Source organism: Pseudomyrmex gracilis, unplaced genomic scaffold (genome assembly GCF_002006095.1).
Source record: "Pseudomyrmex gracilis isolate BER0280 unplaced genomic scaffold, ASM200609v1 scaffold_50, whole genome shotgun sequence".
Classification (NCBI taxonomy): domain Eukaryota; kingdom Metazoa; phylum Arthropoda; class Insecta; order Hymenoptera; family Formicidae; genus Pseudomyrmex; species Pseudomyrmex gracilis.
Window position 1 is genome coordinate 868,091 of NW_018020634.1, and position 20,193 is coordinate 888,283.

General features: G+C 35.0%; 2 protein-coding genes across 5 annotated transcripts; one reads left to right on the top strand and one right to left on the bottom strand.

The window, feature by feature from the left end:
• The first annotated feature begins 548 nt into the window (after positions 1-548).
• LOC109853569 (transitional endoplasmic reticulum ATPase TER94) lies at positions 549-8,865 on the top strand. Its single transcript, XM_020425802.1, has 13 exons — positions 549-693; positions 1,634-1,993; positions 2,101-2,293; positions 2,364-2,598; positions 2,688-2,821; positions 2,902-3,150; positions 3,229-3,393; positions 3,493-3,615; positions 3,698-3,910; positions 3,991-4,299; positions 4,426-4,587; positions 5,011-5,165; positions 5,313-8,865. The coding sequence occupies exons 1-13, from the start codon at positions 677-679 to the stop codon at positions 5,401-5,403; spliced, it is 2,406 nt and encodes an 801-aa protein (XP_020281391.1). The 5' UTR covers positions 549-676; the 3' UTR covers positions 5,404-8,865.
• A 299-nt stretch (positions 8,866-9,164) lies between these two features.
• Positions 9,165-15,610, bottom strand: LOC109853570 (WD repeat domain phosphoinositide-interacting protein 2). 4 transcript variants are annotated; one of them, XM_020425803.1, is made up of 11 exons: positions 15,133-15,610; positions 14,280-14,362; positions 13,953-14,128; positions 13,670-13,864; positions 13,468-13,584; positions 13,238-13,392; positions 12,953-13,123; positions 12,741-12,848; positions 12,460-12,539; positions 11,410-11,472; positions 9,165-9,602 (listed from the first exon to the last, which is right to left on the bottom strand). In XM_020425803.1, the coding sequence occupies exons 1-11, from the start codon at positions 15,219-15,221 to the stop codon at positions 9,490-9,492; spliced, it is 1,350 nt and encodes a 449-aa protein (XP_020281392.1). In that variant the 5' UTR covers positions 15,222-15,610; the 3' UTR covers positions 9,165-9,489. The 4 variants fall into 4 exon arrangements, with proteins under 4 accessions (XP_020281392.1, XP_020281393.1, XP_020281394.1 ...); XM_020425804.1 differs by having other exon boundaries at positions 11,416-11,472; positions 15,133-15,609; XM_020425805.1 differs by having other exon boundaries at positions 13,953-14,119; positions 15,133-15,608.
• Between the last annotated feature and the right edge of the window lie 4,583 nt (positions 15,611-20,193).

Sequence of the window (20,193 nt, forward strand, 5' to 3'; positions counted from 1 at the left end):
AAAAAAAATCCACCGGTTGGTGGGCTTGACCTAAGCTAAGTTGGTGGGTTTCTACGAACGAACGTGTCAACGCGCGACTGGAATCGACGCGATAACCAATCAATACGCTGCTTTTTCACAAGAACAAATTGCTGATTGGTTACTGTGTTGTTCCTTAAAGCGTTCTGTCCAGAGAAATTTATAAAATTGCTTTTACATGGAGCGTACCTTGCGTAAGCGTAACCTTAGCCAATCAAATTCGCTCTAATAACAAATCAACACGGTTGTCCCATTGGTGCTGCGTCAAACATTTCGTATCGAACTGATTGGATTAATTTCCGGTCGGTCGCAACTGATTGGCGCACGTCACTGTTGGTTTTTTTTTTTTGCTTATATTCAAAGCTAGCCAATCGCAAAAGACAAATCCCAAGTAAATTTCACTATACGCCGGAAGTTACGCATCCTTCGCACTCGAGATGCGAGACGTTGATTGGCTAGCGCGTGACTCACACGTTTGACGTGTACAATCTACAATGCTCATGAAAACGCGCCGTTACGCTATGATTTGGCAACGATAGAAATCATACGGTCTCCCGTTCCGTTGTCAGCACTCATCCAAGCATTAGTGCGTATACCGGAAAGAGAGATTGTGTATCGCGTGCGATTTTCTTGCATAAAAGACATCAGGAACTGAACAATGAGTGATCCGAAGAGGTAAGAAATTACGACGAGACGACGTATCCACGGCGGTTTTCATTGTCGATTTTTTCGCGGATCGTTGGAGCTTGTACCGACGAAGTGCGATAGTCGCGGCGACTCAATTTCACGATGTCATCATGTCGACGCAACGCTTTGTTTTCGACGAACTATCTCTCGTTTGTCGTAAAACGCGCGACGTTACGTTAAGATCGGCACGAGCATTAATTTCGTCGTCGTTCCCGTTCGCGCGATACCTCGAATTGCGATGCCCGATTGAACGCGAATCGCGCTCATCAATTTTTGTCCTATCATGGCTATGTGAAACACAACAGGAGAGAAAGAGAGAGAAATGCGAAAACGTCAATTTTCGTCGTTGTGCATTGTGAACGTAAATGGCATCACGCACCGTTATTCCCATTCGCAATTGTGAAAAAGAAATTACGAAGATACAAATAATATATTTATTTTTCTATTTTCGAAACAAATGTTATTTGTTAAAAACTTGAAAGATTTAAGTAATATATTGATTTCTTGAATATATTTCACATATATTAGTTGCTACGTGTCATCATCTTGCATCAATGATATTTGTAACAAAATCAAAAAGATTCTAAACAGAATATAAATAAACAGAACGCATACATGTATACTCTCACATGTACACACAATTATGTATTTTTTGTACATTCAAGTACATTTTATTATATTAAATATTATTATATGTTGCAAAATCTTTTATCTTAAACAACAGATTTTTTGACTGAAAGATAGTAACTAAAAACAAGGTAAAAATTTCTTAGTTACAGAAGAATTTTTAATTACTCAACAAAATTTAAGAATAATTTTTTTTAGAGGACATTTTTATCAGTTTTTTAATTAACTAATTAAAATAGTTTGAAAGAATAAAAATAATTGCTTCAAAGATCTGCATTTTAATTAATGCTTCTGGTTCTAGCGGTGAAGATTTGGCTACAGCTATTCTTCGTAAGAAGGATAGGCCAAATAGACTCTTGGTTGATGAGGCTATCGCAGATGATAACTCAGTTGTGGCGTTATCGCAGGCTAAGATGGATGAACTGCAACTTTTTCGCGGAGATACAGTACTGTTAAAGGGGAAACGCCGTAAAGAGACAGTGTGCATCGTTCTTTCAGATGATACATGTCCTGATGAGAAAATACGCATGAACAGAGTTGTTAGAAATAATTTACGCGTACGTCTAAGTGACGTTGTTTCTGTACAAGCTTGTCCAGAAGTAAAATACGGGAAGCGAATTCATGTGTTGCCGATGGACGATACTGTTGATGGTCTTACCGGGTAAATTAAAAAAAAAAATTTATAAAAACATCTCTCTAATGTATAAATACTAGATATAATTAATTACCTGATTTTATAATCTTACACGTGGTGCTTTTGTCTCGCAGAAATCTGTTTGAAGTATATTTAAAACCATACTTCCTCGAAGCGTATCGTCCCATTCACAAGGACGACAACTTCATTGTCCGGGGAGGAATGCGAGCGGTGGAATTCAAAGTGGTGGAAACTGATCCAGGACCATTTTGTATTGTGGCGCCCGACACAGTGATTCATTGCGAGGGTGATCCCATTAAGCGCGAGGTTAGATATATGCGCGCTATTTAAAATAACTTCACTGTTTTCACGGATAATTAAAAACATTCGTTTGTAGGAGGAGGAAGAAGCATTAAATGCTGTTGGTTACGACGATATCGGTGGCGTTCGTAAGCAGTTGGCGCAGATCAAGGAAATGGTAGAATTACCATTGCGACATCCGTCTTTGTTCAAAGCTATTGGTGTTAAACCGCCACGCGGTATATTGTTGTACGGGCCACCAGGAACAGGAAAGACACTAATTGCTCGAGCCGTGGCAAACGAAACAGGAGCGTTCTTCTTCCTCATTAACGGTATGATAATTTAATTATTATCAGAATAATTACGGTAAAAATCAAGGGAATTTTTTTTTTTTTTTTATGCTTTTTGTTTTTGTATGTAGGTCCCGAAATTATGAGTAAACTGGCTGGTGAGTCCGAGAGTAACTTGAGAAAGGCATTCGAAGAAGCTGAGAAAAATTCTCCGGCAATTATATTCATCGATGAACTCGACGCTATCGCGCCAAAACGTGAAAAGGTTTGCCAAATCGATTTTATTGTGTACAAAAAATTGTACTTTGAAACAAAGTGTGACAGCTGCTCTTTTCGCGATTGTAGACCCATGGTGAAGTTGAGAGACGTATTGTATCACAACTGTTAACCTTAATGGACGGAATGAAGCAAAGTTCTCATGTTATCGTGATGGCAGCTACTAATCGGCCGAACAGCATTGACGGGGCGTTGCGTCGCTTCGGACGTTTTGACAGAGAGATCGACATTGGTATACCAGATGCGACCGGTCGTTTGGAAATCTTGCGCATACACACCAAAAATATGCGACTCGCTGATGATGTTGACTTGGAAGAGGTACGCGTGTTCTCTATTTTTGTTTTATATTAATCATAGTTTATAGCACAGAGTTCTAACAAAACAAAATATCATTAGATCGCAGCCGAAACTCATGGACACGTCGGCGCTGATTTGGCATCTTTGTGTTCCGAAGCGGCTCTCCAACAAATCCGTGAAAAAATGGATCTCATCGATTTAGAAGATGATCACATAGATGCGGAAGTTCTATCTTCTTTGGCTGTTACAATGGAGAACTTCAAGGTGAGTTATTAAGTGGTTATTATTATTATTTTTTTTTATATATATTGAATTGCACAATTGGCGCTTGTTTTCTAAATGAGAGTAAATTTCTTTTTAAAGTACGCGATGACAAAGAGCAGCCCGAGCGCCCTACGCGAGACAATCGTTGAGGTGCCAACGGTTACTTGGGATGATATTGGAGGTTTACAGAGCGTCAAAATGGAATTGCAAGAATTGGTGCAGGTAGGAAATAATTAATGCGCGCTAAATTCAACTCGTAAATAAAATTGAAACGTTCAAAACGCGTGGTTTCTTCATTTCACAGTATCCAGTGGAACATCCCGATAAATTCTTGAAATTTGGTATGCAACCGTCGCGAGGTGTATTATTCTACGGTCCTCCTGGTTGTGGTAAAACATTGTTGGCCAAAGCTATCGCGAACGAATGTCAGGCGAATTTTATTTCTGTCAAGGGCCCTGAATTGTTGACAATGTGGTTCGGTGAATCGGAAGCTAATGTCAGAGACGTGTTCGATAAGGTAATGTTGCTTTCACTGAATAATTCGAAATTGCTGATGATATTTTGAGATTGTTGTTTTGACGAAGAGTTTTACTTCAGGCAAGATCAGCAGCACCGTGTGTGCTATTCTTCGATGAACTCGACTCCATCGCGAAGTCTCGAGGAGGTACCGTCGGCGACGCAGGCGGCGCGGCGGACCGTGTGATAAATCAGATACTGACGGAAATGGACGGTATGGGTGCGAAGAAGAACGTGTTCATCATAGGAGCGACGAATCGTCCTGATATCATAGATCCAGCTATTCTACGGCCCGGTAGATTAGATCAGTTGATTTACATACCGCTGCCAGATGAAAAGTCTCGAGAAGCCATTTTCCGGGCCAATCTCCGCAAATCTCCCGTAGCTAAGGTAATTATTTCACCAAACAGATACATTTGTTCAAGTGAGAATTCCATATTAGCGATACGTGAGAATCTTATTGCAAACGAACAAGTTGCATTTCTGAAAAATTGTTTCTTTTTCTCTCTTTTATAGGATGTAGACTTAAGCTATATCGCTAAAGTCACACATGGTTTCTCCGGTGCTGATCTTACGGAGATTTGTCAACGTGCGTGTAAACTTGCCATTAGACAGTGCATCGAGACTGAAATTCGTAGAGAAAAAGAACGAGCAAATAATCCATCCGCATCCATGGACGTGAGTATTATGACGAAACTCGACGATTTCCAACTCGGATGTTTCGAAAGCCATTTTTGCTGCGTCACTTGTCATGACTCATATCTGAAGTGACTTCGTAGTGTGGTTAGCGTACATCGATAAATAATTTTTAACGCGCGGAGAGAATTTCTGACTTATAATTTATTCACATCTTCTTTGACGACAATAAGTTTATACAATATTTCCTGTTTGCAAGATAGAACTTTCCTCTTACATTCTATACACATACGATAATATCTGACGCAATAATGCAGCTCTGAAAGTTTATTAAAAGCATATAAGCAGTGTTTTATGGGCGTGTAGAAGTTAAAATGATTTCATTTAGATAAAAATACAGATGTTGTGTATTTCAGTCTTAAATTCTAAAATGTATTTCTATTTTCGCTCTTATGTGCACTCTAGATGGATGAGGATGATCCGGTACCAGAAATAACGCGGGCTCATTTCGAGGAAGCAATGAGGTTTGCTCGTCGTTCAGTATCTGACAATGACATACGAAAGTATGAAATGTTTGCGCAAACACTTCAGCAATCGCGAGGATTTGGAACTAATTTCAGGTATGTGTTTTCGAGACTCGTACATAGCAAATAAAGAAATATTTCTTACTATTCAAAGTATATACAAATACACATGTTCTCTTTCGATGGAGATTTTCGAGTGCACGCGTTTCGTATTTCTTAAAAAAAAAAAAAAAACTTTTGCAGATTTCCACAAAGTGGTGCAGGCGGTACTCAAGACAACACACAAGGCGATCAAGCCTTCCAAGATGATGGAGATGACGATCTCTATAGCTAAGTTTTCGTTTCCTTTATATGTCGTTACAGTGAACATACGACAAAAGGGCCTTTCTGTTACCACGTAACATTTTGCACTAGGGCTACCAAGTATTCGATACAGATATACAGATCCGATCCGGATCCCGACACAAATCTGAATTTCTATTGTCTTAGATATTTTGAATAAACCGAATTTGAAGCGCTATAAATTATCCGCTACCTGAATACTCGGATAGCGTCGGAATTGGATGAACTAACCTTGGAGCCCTATTTTGCACAAGAAAAAAAAATCGTTTCTAAGTGGTACAATTGGAATAAAAAGAACGTAAATAAATGGCTAATATAACGAAAATTTTGTATGATACAATACGATTTTGCGTTTGTAGAGGAAAATTACTTATAGACCCTATAATCCGTATTTAAAAAATCCAATACAATCATATAATAATTAATTAATCGAATATAAGAAAAACGTTGATTGAAACCATTTTGTTACACTTATTTTTCTCGACCGAATGAATTTATTACTGATAAGCGATAAAACTTTGTCTATGGCAGAAATGCTGTATTAAATTCTTTTTTTTTTTTTACCAAAAAAAAGAAAACAATTGTGTGAGGGCAAGAGAAATATATCGCATCGCTAGCTAATTGCACGCTACAAGAGAATTATTAAATGACAAAATATACACGTTCGCATACGTAGTTTTTTTTATGCAAGTTTGCATTTGTTAACGATCACACGCGCATAATGATCTTGTTCGGAACAGACCCTTTTGCTGCATTATCACTGTACTCTCTGAGAATACATTCTGTTGTTCACACTCACAAATTGCAGTAACAAGAATTTATGCCATGTCGTGATAAAATAGTCACATGATGATGTATGTTGACGATTTTACAAAATATCCTTTAGAAGTAAATTATATAATCTATATTCGATCAAAACAAAAAAGAGCATTTTTAAATCTCGTTATTTCGAACCACATGATTATCTTGACTACGTGTTTTCGCAATTTTATAAAACACTGGGTTTTGATAACTGAGTTTTCTCTTCAGAAAAAAAAAAAGTAAGTTGAATAAGATTGAACACCACTAAATTAAACAAGATGTTTGATTTTCTTGTGAAACTGGTAAGTTTGCAATTAACTGTACAACCGATGTAACCGTTAATACATTTTTTCTCAACGGTGGAAAAATTCATTTAAAAGAGAACAACGCGAATCTCGATACTGCCGTTATTCTGTTCTCTATGAAGAACAGATAGAACTCGGTGAAGAGCGTTTTTTCGCATAATACTTTACTAGTTAAAATAACGTGTTACAGCACAAGAAAATAATTTGTATATAACTGCGAAAAAAAAAACTATTATTATATACAAAAAATATCTAATAGATACGCGCATGATAATCTATAGAGAAACACTTTTTTAGATTTTGTTTCTACTTCGATTACATATGTGTAATATTTTTTACATTTCTACTCTATTGTTTTCTTCTTTTTTTTAATGTCGGGTTTTACACACAAGGAATATTAGTCCAAGATCTTAAAAACTCATTTATTTTTCATTCGAAATCTTGACATATTGCTGCGTTCGCGCAATATGATTCGCATAAGACATCACAAATTTCTGAGAACGAACAAAGAGTTGTGACGAATGCAATTCTCGCAACGAAAAAAAGAAAGCACCGATCGATTTTTGTAGAAAAAAAATCGTCAACAATTTTTATTAAATTACATAAATAAAAATAGGATGTGTTCAAAGAACTTTGAAATAAAGACTTAGTTTTTTTTTCTTTTTTTTTTTTTTTTCATTCGCAGATCAACACGATCACACGTGTATTGATAATAAGAAACTTCATACGCAATGGCGGTCAAAGCTTAAGCCTTATAGCACGTTCGTATGTACATTGGTTATCAACGCTTTTATTTATCCTTATAAAAAAGTAGGACTATTTATATTTATATATATATATAATATATATATGTACCAAATAAAACACGCGTTAGTATAAAACCGCCGTAACAACATGACACATCATCGGATCTACGCAATACTGACATACTCACGATTGCGTCAAATGCTTTTTTTTTTTTTTTTGTTTTTTTAGTTCACACAGAAAAAAATAAACTCTACTGTAATCGTAGATTTATACAACATTACACAATACGCTACGAAAACTTACGACAAAACAACACGCACAGCTGTGCCTCACTCAAATCGCAATTAACGATTGATGAAAATGTGTCTTCGCCAGCTCCAGAGTGTCGTGTCTCATAATCCGGTAAAATTGGCACCGATACAGTGGGAAACAAAAAAATTATTATATTCACATTAAGCTCGAGTCGAGAAAGAAACGCGAATATCGAAGATTCTCTTTCCTATATATGGTTACTTAACTATTTATATATAAATTACAATATGATGTATGTATATGACAGTTTTTTTTTTTTTTGTTTCAATATAATCAGTTCAAAGCGCTCAAAAAGACTTATTGCACGATCGATATTTAATTTACATATAATTAACATTCGTCTGAGATATAAAGCATAAGATACAGCAGTACGGTTTGATAAGATATAAAATTTGTATTGGATTAAAATGTAATATATATATACATAGTGTCGAAAATTATTCTTATATACTGAGATATACCATGTCTAAAATCGTTTTGGATTTTTAAAAAGAAATGGAATGAATCCTCACACATGTTTCAAACGCTTTTAAAACCTGTAACTTTGTATTTCTGTCATTGTTTTTTTTTACTTCATCATATCTCTCTCTCTCTCACGCGCGCACGCACGTGCAAAATCTGAAATACCTTCAAACTCTAAATGCCAACGAAGTAACGCATTGTTACAAAAAAAAAAATTGAATAATTTTAGCAAAGATGTTGTACAACAACCGATCATTTACATTTCTCTGCACAAGAAGCTCTAAACTATTTCTGAAAGATCTTATACATTTTATACAAGAATTATACAACTATGAAACTCCGTCCGTTTGACAGTTTCTCGAATATTTATATATTTGTATTTTTTACATCTTTCCCAGAAAGAAAATGAGCTTTTCATTGAACACAGGAGACAAAGATCTTATCATCCAAAAATATAGCAATCCAATGAAACGTAAAAACACCAAATAGAAATAGCAGCAGAAAATTTCACATTAAATTAAATTCACGGACGTTTAGAATGGTATTTAAAAAAAAAACAGGATAAAAAAGCAACAAAGTTTAATTTATTCGCATCGTCGATCTTCGGACATGTGATTTCCATAAGTCACATGTCACGTTTATAAACATAAAATGAACTATTCAACGTATGTTAATAAAGACAAATATATTAACTTGTTTTTTTTTTCAGAAATAGATATGTCGGAATTTGAGTGACTTGATCGCTGGTAGATCGTCGATTTTTTTTCAAGAGAATTCATCATGATTTAAAAGATCCAAAACGTTTTCCTAAAAACAAAAATAAAAAATACGAGTAAAAATACCTATTTTTTAATTCTTATGTCTATTTGTAAAAATAGTGGTCACGCGTTTTTTTTTGTGTGTGTAAATTTTGTAAAAGATCTCTTGTGCCGCGCACATAAGTTTTTTTTTTTGTTTACCACAAACTCATCATTGGATTACTATATTCCCTATGCGTAATTACGCTCGTGATGCTTGTCTAAAGAATAATGAAAGAAAAACTTTCGCTCGGTATCTGACAGCTCAGTATAAATTTAAACCGAGAGTGTTACTCGATTGTTAAATCTCTCTCTTTCGAGGTACGCGGTTTTTTTTTTACAAAAACACCAATTTTCTGAATTCTAGCGTACACTTGATTCACATTTTCAGTGCGTACTAGATATGTAACACATTCTCGGTAATAATTTAATAATCTACAGATTTTTTTTTTTTTTTTTTTAGTTCTACTGAACTCGGAATAATTAAATAATAACCGCCGTCTACTATAGACGTTCTCTGCCGTCTCTGTGTGTCACCCTCTCCCTCAGTCCTTTTGACGTCACGATCTTGTTGCTCCTTATACGGTTTACTAATCCGTTTATCTTGAGCTTTTGATATGCCTTTAAAAATGTGTGTGTGTACGTGTTATACGCTCAGTCTGTCCTTTGTGTGACAGGCGGAAATTCGGTATCATCGTCCAGACGGAACGGGCCGCCTTTCGGTGGGCTTTCAGTCGCCGCTATCATCTCCTGATACTTCTCTGATTCTACACAAATCCATTTACATTCAGATTATCAAGACTTCGTCTTTATCATATTATCTTGAGCGGATATAACGATAAAGATGTATACAGACACGATCGGTATTCAATGGATACATGATATATTTTTGCATTCAGATACAGTCCCGACCGAGGATATTCGACGTGTGTGAATTCTATTTATTTTCGCACAGCTTTTGGAAGGACTCAGATAGCAAATTTTCAAAAAAAAAAAAAAAAAAACTTTCAATACCCGGGGACATGTTATCGATCCGAGTGCGAATATATTTCATTAACCATTGTATACGTCACATTGCCGTGAGATACATTCACTAATGAATTCATGATATGACATAACGATCTCTTTAACAAAATCGACAATTGCAGGCATTTTTCGTTTTCTATCACGTTACTCTATCGTACGCGTTATTTGGGTGATAAAATATATTACAACAAATATAACTGCGTACACTTCATGTAATTATTATTGAGTAAAAATCACTTTAGGATTTTGTTTTATGTAATATCGTATACGTATGCTTTTGATATATTATTCTCTTTTTTTTTTTATACAAAATATTTACACATTTTCTTATCATACAAGTTTTCTTGACATCTAACAATACAAAATATAAGCGAGTATAATAATTAAAAACATTTATAAATATATAAAAACAAAATTGAGCATTAAAACAGTAAAGCAAAAATTAGCGTAATAAGATTTGCTATATCCGATATATTACTTTTCTAATGTTTTCTATATAAAAAATTGATCGTATTTCTTTACAACCTGCATTTGACTTTGTGTGCGAATTCTCTTCGTGTATATATATATATATTTTTTTTTTCATATTATATAAATTACTTATTCGATAATGAACTTAAGAATAATGCAGAAGCACGTCATACATGTGCTCTTTGTGAGGATTATTAGTGGTACAAATAACTGGTTTTTCTTCTCAAACGTGTGCACCATGTCATTATCCATTGTTGAGTAATATCACTGAGTAGCTGATTAATGTCACACTATCAGTTTCTTCATTAGACAGATGTTAGTAATCACTATATGTACAATTGTTAACATTTAAGTTACTCTAGTAGGAGATCTACAAATCAGTCTTCTAAGAAAAAAAAAAAAAAAACACAAAGTACGTATATTCCTCACGGGAATTCGCATGACTTTTAGTAACGTTTAAATACTAGGATGCTAAAGATGTTGTTTCTGACTAGCGATACAGAATTTGCACACGTGCATGGTGGTGCTTCACCTTGAGGATACAGTGCCTACGTGCATGTTTTTTTTTTGTGCGACATGTATCATATGTTTCATATATAAATATATATATATGTATATGTATATATATATTTATATATATATATATATATATTGTATATATATATATATATATGTATGTACATTGTTCCTACACGTTTGTTTAATTCGCAGTTAATAAGCATGATAGAAGAGAATTTGTACTGTCGTTTTTTTTTCTCTTTTTGTGTGGTGTAACATAACAATACAAAAATCGTATTAACAGGAATGTGTAGATTCGCGTGTAAAAGGCACATTGTTACTCAGCGTTTGCTCTCATTCTTCCTTCGGCTGCGTGTATGTATTATATATATTATATGACAAAAAAAGCGCGAACATTAGTGATGAGGTACGTAAGAAAAAAATATAAAAAAATATAAAAAAAGAGAAAGAGAAAGTAGAGGAGGAAAGAGAATTTCTACAGAAAGAAAAGATATTAGATGTTTCGTGTACGGAGAATGAGAGCGAAAAAAAAATCGAGGGACAGAATAGAGGACATACCAGTACCTGACATGGAGTCTGGCGAGCGGCCACGCAACACACCCGCGTAGCTATTTATGCAGGCTTCGGTGGATATTAAAAAGAAAAAAATTACATCAAGTAAGGTCAACTATTGGCGCCCCACCCCTCCCTCCCTCCCAACCCCTTTCTATAAAGAAACTGTCTGGCTTTTTCGTTTGTAAAGAGGGGACTAGAAGCGAGAAAAAGAAAAGACGCGAAGCAAATTGTAAAAGAAAGTAAAAAAGATTCTGAACGCGCGGCGCGCGCACACGCATATACACGCACGGTGCCTAAGATAGGAGCAGTACGCCAAGAGCTGATACTGGGATTGTCTTTGTTGGATGCTACAGCGGAATTTTTCTACAAAATACAATCAAATAGCGCTTCCATCTACTATGCGACAAAACAAATCCGTCTTTACATCTGTAAAGACGTATTTCGCTGTTTTCTTATCTGTTCGACTCTTTGTTATTAAAAACAAAATTATTAAAAAATATAAGTTGCAGATATATATATCGTCATTGAAACCGACAGATCTTTAGTTGCGATGTAAAAAAAGAAAAAAAAACTAGATTACCGAAGACAACTGCGACTAAAATCAATCAATTTTTGGAAGAAAAAATGTTTTCTTTTTTTCTTCACTTTCTCCTCTCTCTCTCTCTCTTTGCGTTTTGATACATTTATTCTTTGTCGATGAAAAATATCCGAGCACTCGTCTGTACCAACCAATCGTGTATATGTGTGTGCGATACGCCTTAAACAAAGAAGGAGATACTTGATCTACTCTGTTAGTGTTTGAATACTTGCAAAACTCATCGCGAATATCACAAAAAGTGCAACTCTCTAAACAAAGTAGACAAAAGGAACTTTATAAACACTCAAGCATCCGATAATGGACAGACAAAACAGAAGTTTTGTAGCATTAGTAATGTTTTTCCATTTTTTTTTCTTTTTATCAAACTCTGTCAGTAATGTATCTTTATCGTCAACTCGCTTCATTGTTTAATCAAAATACGTAAAAGTGAAGAATCCAGTACGGCTTCGTCATACCTGTGTTTGTACTATTTGCAGCTGCCGCCCCGGAGCCGGAACCACCACAATCCGCCTCATCTCGCTCCTTATCATCTAATCTGTAGAAAGTAAAGACTTTTTTATTTTTACCTTGTACAGACTTTGTTAAAACAAAAACTTTCTCTGAAAATTGTTTGAAATTCTTAAGATTTTTTTGCATCCACAATTCTGTACATTTTAGATTACGTGCTATATTATAAATTTATATTCGTTATTGCAAAATTCGATCTTGATGAAAATAGAAAAAATATTATACAAACCTATGCTGTTTTATAAGAGTACAATTCCCACTTTCCGATAAGTCCACAGAGTAGACGTACAGGTAACCATCGGCACTAGCCACTAACAGTTTTGGTACTTTGTGTGTTCTAAAATGTCGGCAAGAAATTCATGTGACGCTTGTTTGACATTTAATGCAGATTCGGTACGCGCGCAACGATATACACAGATCTAAAAGTAAATTTTTGCTTACACAGTGATGGCACAGACATTTTTCAACCCTTGAAACGGTAAATGGACGCTAGCAAAAGCGCGTCCTTGAGTAAAAACATCAGTCACTTGCGACGGCAAGTATGTAGCCGATACAGTCACAGCCTTTGCGAAATATCCTATCCAACCTTGTCCTTCATCCGTTGTTTGTTGCCTACAGTTATATATAAGTAATGGTATCTCTGATAATTCTGGTTTTTTATTCTCATTTTTAACAAAACAATAATTCATTACGAAAGTAAACGGACAGGCAACAAATAATACGTACGTTTCTTTTGGTACTTCTAATTTGAATATATGCACAGTTTCCGTATTACTAGAACAACATAGCCACATGGAATCCGTGCTAAATGAAAGACTGTTTATCGTGACGCATCTCTTGACTCCGCGTCGAAATTCGAATAACCGTGTACCTTCATTAACCTACAAAGATATCAAATATGTTTCGGCAATTCGTAAATAAGTGCAGTCACGTTATTGTATTGTTGTTTGTCTTACATCAAACACTCTAATCACAGTGCCCTTTTCAGAGGCTGTTGCTAGTTTCGTGCCGGTTGAGCTAAAAGCGATCGCGGCCAATGGACTATCATGCGCGGGTATTATTGTTTTGGCTTGCTGTTCAAGTATAAAAAAAAAAAAAGAGTATTTTGTACTAATTACTCAGATCTGATTGCAAATGTATATAATTGATATTACATACAAGATGAACCGCGTCAAATATTTGAACTTCTCCAGTTGTATTGGATCCTGGATAAGCTAAGAAACACTGGTCACTATTTGGAGAAAGTGTACAAAGGCCTGTAAGATTAGGTGGGGTCTCACGAATTGTGTGCAACACTCTCATATCCCGTATGTTATGAATGTACAAGGATTCTTCCAGACATACCACTAGTCGCTGCAAATAAAAGATGTAATCTTTTTAATTATACGTCATCACATAATAACTAATTTATTAATTCAAGAGTGTAAACTCAACAATTTACCGCTCTGTTAAGTTTTACAGCCAAAATTGTGTTTGAGTAGCTGTAGTTGCATATTTCTGTTCCTTTCCTAAAGTGGCATACCGTAAGTGTACGGGGAGATTTAAGACTAACAATTGCCACCAAACTGCTGCTAAACAACCGCTCAACAATACATATATCCTCTAAATCTGTATCATCTCCAAAAAAGAAAAGGGAGAGTTTAATTAATAACATAAGAAGTTCTTCCAGAAACATCAAAGGTATTTATAACATTTTTTCTCTTTGTACTATTACAATGTAAAAACTTTTGAACATAATTTTGTATATAAGTTTTTGCAAGTATATTACCATTTTCATATATTTTTTCAAGATGCCCAGCAGAACTAATGGAATAAAGTTTATATCCTGACTTCGATCCCACAGCCAAGGATCTGAAAGATACGATGTGATTTATTTGGTTCAATAAATATTTATCAAACAGTCATATAAACAAAAACACTTCTTTTTCTCTCTCTCTCTCTCTCTCTTTCTCTCTTGTACTATTAATATTTAAAGAACTATGTAACAATTGTGTTTGAGCAATATTCTTTGATTACTATGTGTATTTTTTTTCTTTTTCTTTATTATCCTGATTACAACATCGTACGATGTGCGAAATAAAGATAATGGAGCTGTCGCAAACGATATGCAATGTCGTGCGACAGACAGAAGTACAAAGTGAGTCCTTGGATAAAGCAAGGTGAGTAGAAAGGCCAGGTAGAGAGGCAACACGCACAGAGCGATACGTGCGTGTTCGCGAAAGGCGCGTAATATCTCTTTCTTCTCGTCCGTGTTACGGCACAATCGAGTGTCACCGCGCGCTGCGGACGTGCCCGGGACACTCGTTAACACGCAATTAATCGGTGAAAGGGGGAGCCGAGTGAATGACGCAGGCATAACGTAACACAAAAATATTCGTCGCGTGAGGAAAACATGGAGCGCGACGCGCGATGCGTACGCCATGCGCGATTTGCAATCTCTTGTCGTGAGGAGATACGAAAAAGGGAGGATCACGCGTGGCAATCACGACGACGGGATATAAAAAAAATAAAAAAAAAAAAAACGGGCGAGGTTCAGGTTAGGGGAAACAAAAAGGTGAACGTCGCGCGCGCGGGCGAACATATGCGTATAGAGGAGGTAGGGGAGAAACGATTAAACTTACGTGCAGTCTTGATTGAAATTAACGAAGTAGGGACCATTACTCTGCGCCTCGGACGTCGTGTCGGACGTCTGATTTGTTGCGAGGTTCATTAGTCCTGATATGCCGTATTTTAGCCCTTGCGTTAATACATCCAGGTTGATCCGACGTGAGATCTCGCATAAAAACCTCGCACGATTGTAGCGCGCGTACGAAACGCTCTTCTACGGACCCGCTCGCACAGCAACCAATCGACAACTACGTTTCTTTGTCCTCGTCTTTGTTCCCCAGTCCAACGGATACGTTCTCGCACTCGTATCCACTCTTGCGCGCCAGCTGATACGAGAAGAACTCGATGTCTCGCTCGCTGGCCGGATTGTTCGCGTATATCGCACAACGACCGACTCCTACAAGTGACTGCACTTTGCTATCATTCCATATTGAACAGCTGACAGTCGCAGCTGCTGCCCGGAACAGCGAAACGCGAAACATCAGTCCGCGTTCCGTGCGTTCCGTTGTCATGCCAACGCGCTACCACGAAGATCCAATGAGAGTTTTGTTTTGCGAGGCGCAGAAGTGCTTTGTGTGTTTTCCATCTTCTTTTCCCACTTTCCTTCTCACTTTGCTATCTGTAAATATTTCGAGAGACAGAGAGAGAGAGAGAGAGAAAGATATTAATAAATACAAAAGTGCGAGAATTGTGTGCACTTATATTTAGAATTCTATAAGTCATATAAGAGAATCATATAATTAGATCTCTTTGCACATATAGATCACGTCTGTGTATGTTTGTACGTTTCCCTCTGATGCGCAACTTACAAATATATAATAGCGCTTCGAAAAGCAGCGCTGCAGTAAACACAAACATTACGTGTGCAATTTTATCAGCAATAAAGTTATATCTAAAGTTTTACCGATATTTAATATCATATATATTTCATATATATTTCATATATTGTATATTATTATTAAATACAATACTTAAATTATATTATTAAATAATATCGCTAATTATAAAATAAAACTAAATGTGCCACCTTCGTGCTACATGTGTTAATATTAAATTACTGACTTTTAAAATTCTTAAAAAATTAAATCGATTATACCTAAAATACATAAATATTACTCAAAATATTTTGGAATTACTTACGCACTGTTACTACTTTTTTTTGCGGCCGAGGTCAATGATCCCGCCGCGGTCACGAGACCGAGGTCAGTGACCCTCCCCCTCCAAGGTCGCGCGGCCGAGGTCAGTGACCCGCCAAACCTGCGCGGACGAGGTCAGTGACTTTACTGTAGTATGTATATAATACATATAATACAATATAAAGTATATTATTTTAAATATATACTAAATTATATGTATACTATGTATTATTTAATGTATATATAATATAAATTACAGTCACGTTATTTTCACGTGTTAAGAATCGAATATCATTTATTAAATAAACGACTTAACAGCTAACAACATCTGTTAGCACATCGAGGAAGTAGTTGCTTTTCCTATTTGAGACATCTCCTTGATTGATCGAATACTGCGCATCTCAGGAATATCATATCTTCTTACATAATGGCAACATCCATTGTAACCACTCACTATCAGCAGAAAGAAGACTGAGAGCGGCAAGTCCAACAAGAGTTTTTACGATCGCCCGTCAGCTAGCGCATGTCCACGGGTGATGTACATTGGCAACTACTGTTAAGGTTTAATGTTGTCTAATAGTTACTATACCCTTTTTATTTCACTGTAGCGGAAAAGCAATTGTAACAATTCTTATGGGCCGTGAAACGACAAAAATCACGAGAAATGCAGAAACGAGTCGAACGAAAATCTCCGCGTCGCGCGTCGGCCACAACTGCGCCCCACGTGGTTGCTTATCGAAGACGCGCGATAGATCGAAATCGATCGATTCTCGAAATTCGGAATCGATACGCGAGCGTTACAGAAGATCGATCAATCAATCGGTAAAGTAGCATTTTCATTCAACGAGTTGGTTCGTGACGTTGGAGGTTCCGACCACTGACGATGATTTTGATAATGACTGATTACCAGAGAAAAGCCTGAGAACGATCAGGTCCATAAGAGAATGTGTAATCACTTTTCCGCCCCGTAAACTAGCGCATGTCCACGAGTGGTACACATTGAAACTACGCATCCAGTCCACGAACGACATTTTGGTGCGCTATGTCCACAGCGTGCGGTTCTATTCTGTGCTATGTGCACGAGTTTAAATGGTCACTTTCTTTCAGTGTGTGAGTATATTCAAAAGCGGTAATTTGATTTATTTCAAGAATTAAAATAGCCGATTTGTGAACTCAGGAAGGAGAACAGGAAGGAATGGAAAATATACAAATATGCAACTTCCCACACAACATACACGTAATTGTCAACAAAGGAATATTTTTAAGCGAGCAGCATCAGAATTCGTAGAGTGTACTCAGGTACCATCTCCTTTATCATCATTTGCTGCTATTTGCTTTTATTTTTTTACAAACGCTACATATATATATATATATAGTTACATTACAAAGTAAAAATAATAAAATACGTACATTATTTAAAATTGGTTTGACGGCANACAAATATATGTGTGTCTGAAAAGTTGCATTTTCAAAAAATATATCTTTTACTGGTGTATTACAATTTATCAAAGTGTGTTACAATTTTTGAGTTTTACAATTTTACAAGTTTTTTACATATATATCGATAATTTTACAATAAAGTACATACATAATAAATACGAACCACACATGGCAATATTTCTGGCAAAATTACACTTATTGTATGCTATATTCCATCGCACATTAAATTCTCGATATAAATTTCATTTACTGATGTTTTATAATTCTTATTATTGCAGTCTTTTATATATAGTTTTTACATACAATAAATGTAACCTTACCTTACATAAACGAAATTCAATCTTACATTTACATGCATATGCAGTGATTCATATTAATCAGTGCATTTGCATTTTTCCTAATTTTTAAACCTGCTATATCCTATCCTAAACATCTATCTTAAACATTACTAGCCTTGTTAATCAGGATTAAGGCTGCATGGCACATGCCTTGATCCTAATCTTACATGTTTATTCCTACCTATATCCGCGGTCTAATACATTTCCTACCTACTTGATTTAAAAAATTTCCTACCTATCCGGTCTAACATATTTTCTACAAGCGCCTACATTGTTTTAGAAAGATTTAAAACCTATCAATATCGTAGATCCCTACCTACATATTTTTAGAAAGTTTTTAAAACCTATCAATATTTTACGCGAAGGGGACAATTGTTTTAAAAATACTAAGTAGTATTTTAGATATATTTTAGTTTCCCGTTCCGAGTTTTTATATTTTATGATTTAAAGAGAGTATATATACCCACCCGATAAAAGCGTACCATATGTAAATAGATGAGATAGAATATAAAAGAAAAGAACAAATATATATTTAAATACATATATTTCAAATATATATTTAAATATATATTTTTGGAAAGATAAACTAGAAGAGAATAAATGTAGAGAATAAATATAAGAAGCATAAGCCTCCAAAAAACAATTCTATATCGGTTCTTTAAGAGAAAGTGATATAGAAGTCTCGAAAAAAAATTCTATATCGATTCTTTAAGAGAAAGTGATATAGAAAAATGATATAGAAAAGTGATATATAAAAAAACACAAGTTTCAAAAATTAATTCTATATCGGTTCTTTAAGAGAAAGTGATATAGAAATATGAAAGTAGAAAATATAGATACATATATATTAAAAAAAAATAAATAAATAAAAAAAAGCACATATATAAAAAATATTATATACAAATATATAGACATTTTATCAAAAAAAAATATATCGTCACTCTCTACGTATAATTACATAAGTGTCACATACCGGATTTTCAGTTTATTGCATAGTAAGAAAGTCATGTTCTTTATGGTCACCAAATATTAAAAAAAATATTTATAAGAGTAAAAATTTGAAACCGAAAGATCCCTTAACTAGGGAAACTATATGAAACTTTAAACTTTTAAAAACTGCTCTCCTCTAAAATTTGCGTTTTGGAATTACAGGATTATACGGAGTGACAATATATTGAAAAATCAGTGCGATTACTACTCATGCAGAATAATTTATTCTTCTCAAAAATTTTCATGGTAGAGATATGAAAAACATAATCGATTCTTTAATTCTAAATTATATTATTTTTCCTTTATATATGCTCAAATTCTATATCTAGGTATACATAATAATTCTATATGAGATAGAGAAGATCTCATATATCATTGTATCTAATTAAACATCATTAGATATAGGATATGTCCATATATGAAGGATTTTTTTTCCAGATTATTATAAAAAAGAAACCGTTTCAGAATAATTTAACTCTATATTTAAAATTTATTAGGCATATACCTCTAAAAATCGTAATTTGCTTGTGTGTAAATTATAATACAAATTTAAAGATAGTATATATAAAAAAGCAACCTAACAATGAGGTGCTTTTTATGAGAGAAGAATAAATTATTTATAATAACGTACCGTTGCGCGTAGTCCCTCGTCGTCCATCGATGTATCTTCAACTCCAATCCCACGTAGCAATCAGGAACCTACCTTTACTGTCCCACGATGCGAAGGGTGCGCGCCCACGACGAGATGATCGTAGTCCCACGACGCGGGACCACGTTTAACTTACCGGTGGCCCCGTTGCTGAAATATGACGCGAAAACCGCGAAATCGCGAATGACTCTACTTTTATTTTTTAAAAAGTTGATAGATACAAATTAAAACAAAATCTCGCGAAAAAACGCGGAAAATAACGTTATTTTAAAAGATCAAATATAAGAATAATAAAAATGAAGCAAAAAGTTAAATGAATAATAAATATTTTTATAAGAATAATAAAAATGAAGTAAAAAGTTAAGTGAAAAGAATAGAATTTTATTCGCGACTCTATACTTTATGTTTAAATATTAAAGAATATTAAATATTAAATATTAATGAAAGTGTAGAGAGGGTGAAAGAGGAGGTAAATAAAAAGGAAAGAAGAATAAATTAGGGAATCTTACTTTTCAATATTCT

Excerpts from the sequence above, each read along its gene's own strand:
- LOC109853570 (XM_020425803.1), bottom strand. The coding sequence starts at position 15,221 with ATGAACCTCGCAACAAATCAGACGTCCGACACGACGTCCGAGGCGCAG. Across the intron at positions 12,849-12,952 it reads AATGTCTGTGCCATCACTGT|AACACACAAAGTACCAAAAC; the intron begins GTAAGCAAAAAT and ends CCGACATTTTAG. Across the intron at positions 12,540-12,740 it reads ACTCTTATAAAACAGCATAG|ATTAGATGATAAGGAGCGAG; the intron begins GTTTGTATAATA and ends TACTTTCTACAG.
- LOC109853569 (XM_020425802.1), top strand. Across the intron at positions 2,599-2,687 it reads GTTCTTCTTCCTCATTAACG|GTCCCGAAATTATGAGTAAA; the intron begins GTATGATAATTT and ends TTTTGTATGTAG. Across the intron at positions 4,588-5,010 it reads ATCCATCCGCATCCATGGAC|ATGGATGAGGATGATCCGGT; the intron begins GTGAGTATTATG and ends TGTGCACTCTAG.